The sequence below is a fragment of the Gigantopelta aegis genome, chromosome 4 (assembly GCF_016097555.1).
Source record: "Gigantopelta aegis isolate Gae_Host chromosome 4, Gae_host_genome, whole genome shotgun sequence".
Taxonomy (NCBI): domain Eukaryota; kingdom Metazoa; phylum Mollusca; class Gastropoda; order Neomphalida; family Peltospiridae; genus Gigantopelta; species Gigantopelta aegis.
In genome coordinates, this window is record NC_054702.1 from 71,929,813 (window position 1) to 71,940,852 (window position 11,040).

The 11,040-nt window shown below is 36.2% G+C and overlaps 1 protein-coding gene across 1 annotated transcript in view; it reads left to right on the forward strand.

Moving 5' to 3' along the window:
* LOC121371045 (DNA mismatch repair protein Msh2-like) overlaps window positions 1–10,066 on the forward strand; it is a 33,829-nt gene extending 23,763 nt beyond the window's left edge. The window contains exons 16-26 of the mRNA XM_041496665.1: window positions 1,487–1,542; window positions 1,784–1,873; window positions 2,257–2,428; window positions 3,294–3,419; window positions 3,852–4,012; window positions 4,583–4,750; window positions 6,922–7,013; window positions 7,468–7,622; window positions 7,951–8,018; window positions 8,596–8,709; window positions 9,275–10,066. Of these exons, the coding sequence (XP_041352599.1) occupies window positions 1,487–1,542; window positions 1,784–1,873; window positions 2,257–2,428; window positions 3,294–3,419; window positions 3,852–4,012; window positions 4,583–4,750; window positions 6,922–7,013; window positions 7,468–7,622; window positions 7,951–8,018; window positions 8,596–8,709; window positions 9,275–9,442 (1,370 nt within the window). The 3' untranslated portion in view covers window positions 9,443–10,066. The remainder of the gene's footprint in view (window positions 1–1,486; window positions 1,543–1,783; window positions 1,874–2,256; window positions 2,429–3,293; window positions 3,420–3,851; window positions 4,013–4,582; window positions 4,751–6,921; window positions 7,014–7,467; window positions 7,623–7,950; window positions 8,019–8,595; window positions 8,710–9,274) is intronic.
* The last annotated feature ends 974 nt before the right edge of the window (window positions 10,067–11,040 follow it).

An 11,040-nucleotide genomic window follows, 5' to 3' on the forward strand; every position in this document is an offset into this window, starting at 1 on the left:
CTGGCAGGTGAGAACTGAATCACGAGTTTGTCATCAAACCAGACTTTGATGAGGCGCTGGCAGGTGAGAACTGAATCACGAGTTTGTCATAAAACCGGACTTTGATGAGGCTCTGGCAGGTGAGAACTGAACCACGAGTTTGTCATAAAACCGGACTTTGATGAGGCTCTGGCAGGTGAGAACTGAATCACGAGTTTGTCATAAAACCGGACTTTGATGAGGCTCTGGCAGGTGAGAACTGAACCACGAGTTTGTCATAAAACCGGACTTTGATGAGGCTCTTGCAGGTGAGAACTGAACCATGAATTTGTCATAAAACCGGACTTTGATGAGGCTCTGGCAGGTGAGAACTGAACCACGAGTTTGTCATAAAACCGGACTTTGATGAGGCTCTTGCAGGTGAGAACTGAATCACGAGTTTGTCATAAAACCGGACTTTGATGAGGCTCTGGCAGGTGAGAACTGAACCAGGAGTTTGTCATAAAATCAGACTTTGATGAGGCTCTTGCAGGTGAGAACTGAACCACGAATTTGTCATAAAACCGGACTTTGATGAGGCTCTGGCAGGTGAGAACTGAACCACGAGTTTGTCATAAAACCGGACTTTGATGAGGCTCTTGCAGGTGAGAACTGAATCACGAGTTTGTCATAAAACCGGACTTTGATGAGGCTCTGGCAGGTGAGAACTGAACCACGAGTTTGTCATAAAACCGGACTTTGATGAGGCTCTTGCAGGTGAGAACTGAATCACGAGTTTGTCATAAAACCGGACTTTGATGAGGCTCTTGCAGGTGAGAACTGAACCACGAGTTTGTCATAAAACTGGACTTTGATGAGGCTCTTGCAGGTGAGAACTGAATCACGAGTTTGTCATAAAACCGGACTTTGATGAGGCTCTTGCAGGTGAGAACTGAATCACGAGTTTGTCATAAAACCGGACTTTGATGAGGCTCTGGCAGGTGAGAACTGAACCACGAGTTTGTCATAAAACCGGACTTTGATGAGGCTCTTGCAGGTGAGAACTGAACCACGAATTTGTCATAAAACCTGACTGATGAGGCTCTGGCAGGTGAGAACAGACTTACTACGGAGATGATTTCATCAGCATCAACTACCTCAAAATGTCTATAATTTGGTAATTGAGTAAAATTAGAGCAAGTTGGTTATCATTTTGGAATAATTTCTTTAAATCTCTAATTAATAAATCATGCATCCATGATATCATACCTAATTTTATAATTATGTTACAATTATTATTGTGGACTCATTATTTTGACTTTGTCAACTCAGTTCTCATAGGTGTTAAAGAGTATTAAACAAAGTAACAAAGTGCCTAAACATATCTACATATATACTCCCTGTAAATCTTGCAGGTTGATTGATGGTCATCCAGGATGATATTTAATTCTAATTTGATTACGTACATATAAAAATCAGCTATGTAATCTTTTTGCATTTTATCAATTTCATTATATTTTGATTATAGCATTGAGGGAAAAGATGGATGATGTTGAAGCTGGAATCAAAGGCCAATTAAACAGGGTATGCAAGTATTCATATGGATAGAAAAAAATAATGAATTTTGGAGAGTTCTTTTCTTTTCTTTTAAATTTACAATAAAGAAATTCCAACATGGTTAACAGACTGTATATTAAATTATTAAAGTTTACTGTTCATAATTCGTCAGTTGTTCCATGTAGAGAGGTCTTTCTGTATCTACCATTAAAGCTTGGTGGGTTATTGTCATTATTTGTTCTTGATATGTTTACTTATTTTGTTATAGGTTGCTAGAGACCTTGGTCTGGAAGCCAACAAGACACTCAAACTAGAAAACAATAACCAGCTAGGCTATTTCTTTCGGGTAACGAGAAAGGTATGTTGATTCATTACATTTAGATGCTGTCTGGGGTAAAATGGTTTGTTCTAATTCAGTACAAAGATATTCTGAATATTTCTTCTTGCATAACTTTCATCCACAATAAATCCAAAACAATAATTCTTATATGGCTGTACTTGTCTTGTAATCTTATGTGATCTTTTTGTGCAGGGAGGCTTTGAATAGCAGAAATATTATTTGTGTGGAAAAAAGTCATTAAAAGTACATGTTAAGATATGACAGTAGAACGTGTTCAGCTATACTTTGTCAGTGTGGTTAGATGTAAAAGTTCTACATCCTGGTAAAACTGTCACTGACTTCAGTCAAATGCATTGTGGGTTTTTGATAAAAAATTATTGTGAAGTTTGAATTTCTTACAGGATGAGAAGTGTTTGAGGAACAACAAGAACTACATAACAATAGACACGAAGAACAATGGCGTTCGGTTCCACAACAATGCTCTGAGAAAGATGAATGAGGAATACATGCAAGCCAAGGAGGATTACAATGAACAGCAGAAAAGTGTTGTAGCAGAGATCATCTCTATTGCAGGTTATTATCGGATACCTAGTAAACATAATACAAATAACTTAATTTGTTTATATAGTTAGTGTTTGAGAGTATGAAGTTATGAATTATGTTTCCAGCTTCAAAATGTTCAACAGAGCTTATTGTTGTTCCAGATAGAGTGTTCATTCCAGTTATTTACTCTGATGTTCAGTTGTTTTGTTTAAACATTGGAAACGGTTCATTCAGACCTTGACATGTCTTTGAATTAATTTTAGATGATGCTCGAAACGTGTTTGCATTTTGTAAATGTGGATGCTTTAAATGTGCTAGAATTTTCTGGAAACTTTGAGAAAAGAATATAAAAGTTTATTACATTTGGCATATTTCTATATTTTTTTAAAAACTTCAAAAGAAAATTCCCTTTTTTATCATTTTTAATAACGTGTTTAAAAAAATCGCAGAACTCAAGGTTTGCTACTCATTAATATGTAACATAATCTGCCATTACCATGATTATCCAAAATGTATTTCCCATAAAAAATATAATCTTGGGGCCTTTATAGCCCATGGCACATAATGTAATAGTTTAAAAATGTCCTTGAATACATCAGAAATGTGCTTAAAATGTTTGGGTTGGGGGGGGTGGTCAAATAAAGATTTATTGTCCCCAGTCCATAGGCAGTGAATAGGTTGGGGAGCCATATTCACTGCCCTACAACATATACACCTCCCAGCAAAGAAACCTATAATGTATACAGTTAAATAATGACATTAATACGGTATAATGTTGTGTATAATATATGATGATAACGAGCACATAAAACAAAGTATATATGTGTCTGAGAGAAAATAGAAGAAAAACGAGATAGGAGCATAAAACATTCTTATGAATTTGTTTTATTTGCAGCTGGCTATGTGGAGCCCATGCTTCTCATCAATGATATAATCGCCCAGCTCGATGTGCTCGTCAGCTTCGCCCACGTGTCATCAAGTGCACCGGAGCCATATGTCCGACCAAAACTCCTGGAAATGGGTTTGTCTACATTTCACATTCATTTTATATTGCAGATACTGTAGACCTGCTGTCAGGTTTACTCAGGCTAAGAACTCTTCCCCCCCCACACACACACACACACACACACATACCCAGTGTTTCTGTAGTATAAGAACAAATAGCATCAACCCCTTACTAGTTACATTGTGTGGTGATGTTATCAGTTTGATCAAACACAGGCAATAGAGTTTCAAAGCAATCTTTGCACTACAATATCGTAAAACCATCTTAGGCTGTGACGTCACTACAACATAAACCATAGCCTATGATGGTTTTACAATATTGTAGCACTGAGAGGGCTTCATAAATATGGGCCTGATTGTTAGAATGCCAAAATTTGTTGGCATGAAAAGTAATTGGAATGTAATATTGTTTAGTTTCTGTATTAAAGCCAGCATTTGTTTGATGTAGGTAGTGGGAGTTTGATGTTAAAGGAGGCACGGCATCCGTGCTTGGAGATGCAAGATGATGTTTCGTTCATTCCAAATTCGGTTTCTTTCGACAAGAATGGTAAACTCTTTCACATTATAACAGGACCAAATATGGGAGGCAAGTCAACATTCATTCGTTCGGTGAGTATTTTGCTTTTGCATTTTTCTGATCTATTTGTTTTTAAAAATTGTAACGCTATTGAAAATCATTTTCATATAATAAAAATATTAGAGAATGGCAGTTTTATTTTTTGGGGTGTTAATGAAATAACGCATGTTGCAAGATTCCCAATTGACAACAAAAAGCTGAAAGGCATTTCCTTCTTATTGAAACAAAAATTATTAAAATTGCATTTTCAAAAGGTAAGTTGTGATTTAAATGAGTATACAATTAAATATTTACTAGTTTTCACTGATCCTAAATTTCTGCTTTTTTTTTTTTTTAAAAGCCATTAGTTAATAAAAAATAAACATCCAATCAACACAGAATTCAAGTCATCTGAGCAATTTTTACACCAACAAGTACTTGCATGTGATGTCATTAAATACGTTTTTAAGGCCGAATCTGGCATATTTTTAGTGGACAATGTGGGTCAAATTGATACAGTTTGTTTATGTCCTACAGTGTTTAGCTACATACATTTACATCTGTGTTTAAGAAAAACAGACTTTAGCCCTATACTTTTAATAATTATGTCCTATGTATTTCAGATTGGGGTGGTTGTCTTGATGACCCAGCTTGGGTGTTTTGTTCCCTGCTCGGAAGCAGAAGTAACCATTGTCGACTGTATCCTGGCTAGGGTTGGAGCTGGGGACAGCCAACTCAAGGGGGTGTCTACCTTTATGGCGGAAATGTTGGAAACCGCATCCATTTTGAGGGTAGGAGTTAAATAAACACTTATAAACATATAGGGCACACTCATTTGGCCATTCTAAAAATTGGAATAATCAGAATCCTAAATTCAGTTCCAATTAGATAGTTCCAATGTAGAATTCAGTTCCAACTAGATTTTAACATTTCTCAGCCTTGAGGCGGTGTGAGAAAAATTGGAATTCAGTTCCAACTAGATTTTGACATTTCTCAGCCTGGAGGCGGTGTGAGAAAAATCAACGATGGCAGACATGTGTATAAGCACATGTAATCATTGCCATTGCAGGGGCGTTGGAAGCAAATTAATATTGGGGAGGCGGATGTTGACCAAGTGAAGCAAGGGATTGCTGGGGGGGGGGGGGGGGTCTGCGGGCATGCTCCCCCGAAACAAATTTGAATTCTAGATGCCATTTCCTGCATTCTACTGCATTTAAGATACAACTTTAGTAGGTATCTCATACATATTTTTGTAGCAAAAGTACTGGTAAAAAAGCATATTTCACCGATAATTTTATGACAATGAAAAAGTTTGTCTGATTTGTATGAGGTCTCACCATCTGTACCCTTTTCTTTGACATATTTGGAAGTGTGCAAAATGCAAATACCATTTTACATGTGTGTAAACTGTTTTAGAATGTATTACAAAATAATAAACAAACAACACAGTACAGTCAGTTGTTGCTATTATATGAAGCCAGGGTATTGAATCACCTTATAAAGTGATGAAAACATGGGCCAAGTGACATAACTCAATTTAGCTTTTAAATTATAACTGTCCTCCTACACATCAATACACATTACTAAATGATAGCCTATATCATTTAGTAGCTTGGCCTGGGCTTTGACTCGTAAAAAGATAGAGTTATGACCCTTGATCCATGTGATTGATTGCAGAACCTGGAATCTATCCCTTTGTATTTTCAGCCTGGATTTTGATCCACACTATGTCATTTGGTTAGGATCTACATTCTTCACACTACAATTGACAGGGAAACAAATAAGACTTGTATCCAAGGTTATAAAACATCCTAATCTCAGAATCATTGATATCAATTGGCTGATATACTTATCAACCCATTAAGTAATAAATATCAGTGAGTCTGACATTGAAATTTTACGTACACAGATAGCCACTGTATCGCCTCCTGCCTATTACATGTACACCTAGAATTTGCCGAAATTTGCCAGTCGAGATACTTTACAACTTGTAGACGTGTTTGCAACCTGACATAAATCCATATTGTCAGTGGCGTCTCTGTGTACATGAAGCAACATCACATGGTTTAATCGTTCTTGCGTCATGCTGGAACGGAGGTAGGTTTTGACCCTGCGCAAAGCAGAAAATGATCTTTCGCTTGTGGCGTTTGTTGCTGGCATTACTAAAAGTAACTTCAGCACAGTCACAATATCACAGAACATGGTACGGGATGCTGGCTTCATCTCACGGATGACGTCCACAATCTGCGATATTGTCAGTGTTAACATTGTCTACCGATTGCTTTATGAGGACCTTAAAAGAGTCCAGTTGAGTGAGAAGAGTTGTCTTGTCAATGTCATCTTTGTAGAAGTCAACTACACAACCTTTTTTTTCCTCCAAATTATGGGGCGGCGGCCACCACCCCTGCCACCCCAGTTCCGACGCCACTGCATTGGTACGCAATTTATGCAGTGCACTAAAAACAATGCTGGAAATATTATCACCAACCATCATAAGGCTTCTGTTCCAATTTTGATCGATAGATAAAATTTTAAGAATAGTTGTCATTAAATTCCAACCAATCTTATAAAAACCAAGTAAAATGCAATTTATTATATGTAATTTCTGCTTTGTCCATGTATGTCTTAAAATTAAAAATAATTAAGTTAATGTCTGAAACATTAAATGATTTTGCATTAAACTAGGTCATATTTTATCCTGCATTTGTACAGACCCTTAGGATGTTTAATCCAGTCTGTGACTTTAAAAAGTCAGTTTAAAGCCACAGGTCTAAGAGATTTCTATTGTTTACAACAATATGTCACTGTACTTTTAGAGTTTTTTCATGTCCTTTCAGTTGTTAGTAGTTTTAGAATGAATGAATGAATGTTTATTGACACCCCAGCAGAAAAATACACATTAGCTATTGCTTGTTAAATAAGTATTTTCAGAAGGAATTATATGTCTATTTCATTAATGCAGACAGCAACAAGAAATTCTCTGATAATTATTGATGAGCTTGGCAGAGGAACTTCAACCTACGATGGTTTTGGTCTGGCTTGGGCAATATCCGAGTAAGTTATTGTTTTTGCTGTCATCTTCTGCTCTAAAACATTGAGTTCATGGTCTGGAGATGTTTGACTTTTTAGATTTAAAAACCCCCAACTTAAATCAATTGCATGGTTTTGAAAAATCAGATAATTTTAGTAAACTGCGAAAATGGAAACTTAAATGGTTTGCCCTGAAGGTAATAGGAATTTGTTTTTTTTAAACTGAACTTTTGGTGTTTATCGAGGAATGTTTCTACTCTGGAAGATTAATAGAGAATACATGGAAATGTAAAATAAAATAGATTTTTAGATATTTGGAAGAAAACACTGTAGGTAGAATAACTGCACTTGTGTGGGAAGCTTTCTATTTGGTATAGGAACCATGAAAATTAGGGAAATATCAGCACTATTATGTCCTTTGATGAAAATTATTTTATATAGTCAAATTATTGTTTGACTTAATGTCCCTTTTTTTTAGGTATATTGCTACAAAAATACAATCTTTCTGCCTGTTTGCAACCCATTTTCATGAGCTGACATCACTGGCTGATGTGGTTCCATCTGTAAATAATCTACACGTGACGGCATTAACAACTAACAACACACTCACTCTTCTGTACAGAGTAAAACCAGGTGAGTTGATAAAGCACCCTTACAGCACAGTACAGGTTGGGGTCAATAAAAAAAACTGGAAAAAAACAAGAGGGTTTATTTTTTTAATACACATCTATGAGGATGGATAATTAAAAATATGGAAGGGTAAAAAAAAAAGTTTATCCAGCTATATTTCTCAGCAATCTGAAGATTTTGTTCAATAATATGTTTAAGTATTATGTTTATTATGTTGCACAGTGAAATAGTGTTCTATCCCATTCAAAGTAAGACTGTCATTTCATTTACATGGACCTATACCTCTGTGACAAGCCTACAAAATATACTCTTATATTGTTTTTCTTTACAGGAGTTTGTGATCAGAGTTTTGGTATTCATGTGGCAGAATTGGCTCATTTTCCAAAACATGTTATCGAGGTAATTTGTTGTTAGTGGTAGTGGGAGGTTTTGAATAAATACTATTGGTATCTTTTTGGTGTTGTATTTAAAATTGCACTCCAAACAGACATACCTTGTGGAAATTTGGGAGTAATTATTTGGAGCTATCTAAGATTTCTGCACAGTAACCTTTCATATTCTAGAATGAGTATCTAGAACTAATATTTGATATTTCGGATTCTTATTATCTGGTACTTTTGGAAATAAGATTTTAAAACTAACCTGGTAATTTTGTTTTATGTATGAATTAAAGGAAGAAAATGTTTTGTTTAATGACGCAATCAACACATTTTATTGACAGTTATATGGCGTCAGACATATCGTTAAGGACCACACAGATACTGAGAGGAAACACACTGTCGCCACTTCATGGGCTACTCTCTTGGATTAGCAGCAAGGGATCTTTTATATGCACCATCCCACAGACAGGGTAGTACATACCACGGCCTTTGTTACACCAGTTGTGGAGCACTGGCTGGAACGAGAAATAGCTCAATGGGTCCACAGACGGGGTTATGTATGAATTGTTCCAAGTTTTGTGTTTTATAATTTTCAGTTTGCCAAACAGAAAGCCAGTGAGCTTGAGGACTATCAGAGCCTCAGCTTGGCAGGAACTGATCTGGAGGGTGAAGGGGAACCGGCAGTTAAAAAACGCAAGCTTGCCAAACAGGTATTGATAAACAGTCTCTCAATGTTTCATACAAACAATTCAAATAAGTCTGGTAAATTAGCAACATTAAAAGTGGAGAATTTAAAATTAATTTTGCACACAATTTTAGATGTAGTAGGCACACATTTACTAATTATAGCAGTCCAAAAAATATGTGCCAGCACACATCAGCCAATAAGACATCCTGTTGGGGTTATGACGGTTCTAATCAGGGCAGAACTGCAGATTAGAAGTGACCTTTGTTTTTGCTTAGCACATACATACTAATTATTGCTAATACAACAGTTTTGTCCATTAGGTGTGTACCGTGCATAACTGGTGTGACAGGAAAGTTACCCCTCTGGAAATCTATTTCCTCTCCCCCTACCCCCAGGGGTATATTTCCTACGAAAAATACCCCCACCCTGAAAATCCCACATTAGACATTGAAATACATAATTATTTTTGGACAATAGTTTGCTAATTTAAAAGGGAATGTAACCATTTCGTAAATTGTAAAAGTGTTTAATTTTTATTGTTATTATTACACAAAGATGTATCTCATGAGGGGAATAATAATTTTCAGGAAGGTGAAGAGATTATTCAAGATTTTCTAAACAAGGTGAAGGCCATTCCCATATCAACAATGACCGAAGCAGAGATTCTGGCTGAAGTTGAAATGCTGAAGTCTGAAGTTGAAGTCAAAAACAACCCCTATGTGATGGACATATTAGCTAGAAAGTCAAACACGTAGCAAGTTTTACCTAGCGTTGTGTCACAAGGGTTTTGAAACCACCTTGTAGTAATGTCAAAGATGATCTAGATGACTAAATTTCTTCAATCTAGATTAAAAAAAAAAGTATAGAAATTTCAAGAAGGTAGATGTGTTGGTTAAAAGAACAAGCTTGATTTTGCCTTTTTTTACACATCAAGTAATTAATATCTTTGGAAAAAAAAGGAGTGCAGGGAACATATTCTTTTAAACATTTTGATTAGTGACATTGCTAGTTGACTGAAAATTGATCAGCAAGTACAGATTGTTTTAAAATTATGCGCCATCTCTGAAACTTGTGTATCGAATTGCAATGCGATATTGAACAAACTGTCTGGAATGGGCATAACATGTTTGGCATGTATGTTGTTTAAAGGTGTACATGAGTTAAATAGCTAAATTGTCCAGTGACAATCATTCTGGTGTACCTATTGACCGCAAGGATTTTGTCCTTTGTTTTACCTCACAATTGTAGGTTTTCATATGGACTTTGTCATCTATCATTCTGCTATAACCAAATGACTGGACTGCGATTTCTGTAAACTGTCATTCAAAGGGTTTTTTTGAGTGTATAAATTGAAATCATTAAAAGTATTCACATCGAAATCACTTTGTTATAATTGAACATTGATATAGCTTGATACAGTGAAACCTGTTTAAATCAGGTTACGTCAGGGAACTAACATTTATCCGATTTAGACAGGATGAAGTTTTAAGGTCACATTTTAGAATTTAGAAAATTCGGAACCATGAAACTTCATCAGTTTTGACAGCACTTCAGTTTGTTCAGGTTTCACTGTATATACTAAACAACAACTAAAATGCTCATGTCTTTTTAATTTTGATATATAAATTACGACAGCCACTTTGTGAGTGGGAGCTTGTTGCACACTGCAACTTCATTTAAACATCTTAAGACCATAAAAGACAGAAGCTGGGTTTGGCGAGTCTAGCATTGTCAAAGTATAGCACATGTTCTAGGTCATCTGCTGCCAGATCTGAAGTTTGTGCCAGCACAAACTGTGTGTGTTTTGTCACGTTCTGTTCAATTGGTACCATTTGCCACACCAAGCCCAGTCTTCTGGGCAATGTGATGTTTAGTAGCATGTATAAAGAGGGCGGAACCAAATTCCTCCTAGGCCAACAACAGATGCTCCACTGCAGCAGACTATTCCCCAGTCTTGGGGCATCATACCTCTGGCAGCAGTTGACCAGCTATTGTCCAAACCAAATTGTTAACAACTACGAAAAATTACTCTCCTACCTTTAATTGCCGTTAGATTTCCTTCAAAGTTTGTCCAGACAGAAATCACACAAAAAAACACTACAAATATACAGATTCCCCACACGAGACTGCAATGATGTCGCCGATATCGTCTTTGCCGAGATTGCATAGGGAAAAATACATGCAGTTTTCTGCCGTCTGCCATGTTTGTTTTTTATGGAATGCTTTTAAAGAGGGGTGAAAGCCTCCAAAGTATGTGACACAATTAATATGAAATCAATGATCTCTAGTGGTATCATAAAAAATAATAATAATAATATGACGTCATCGCGTTTGCTTTTATATCACAACATGT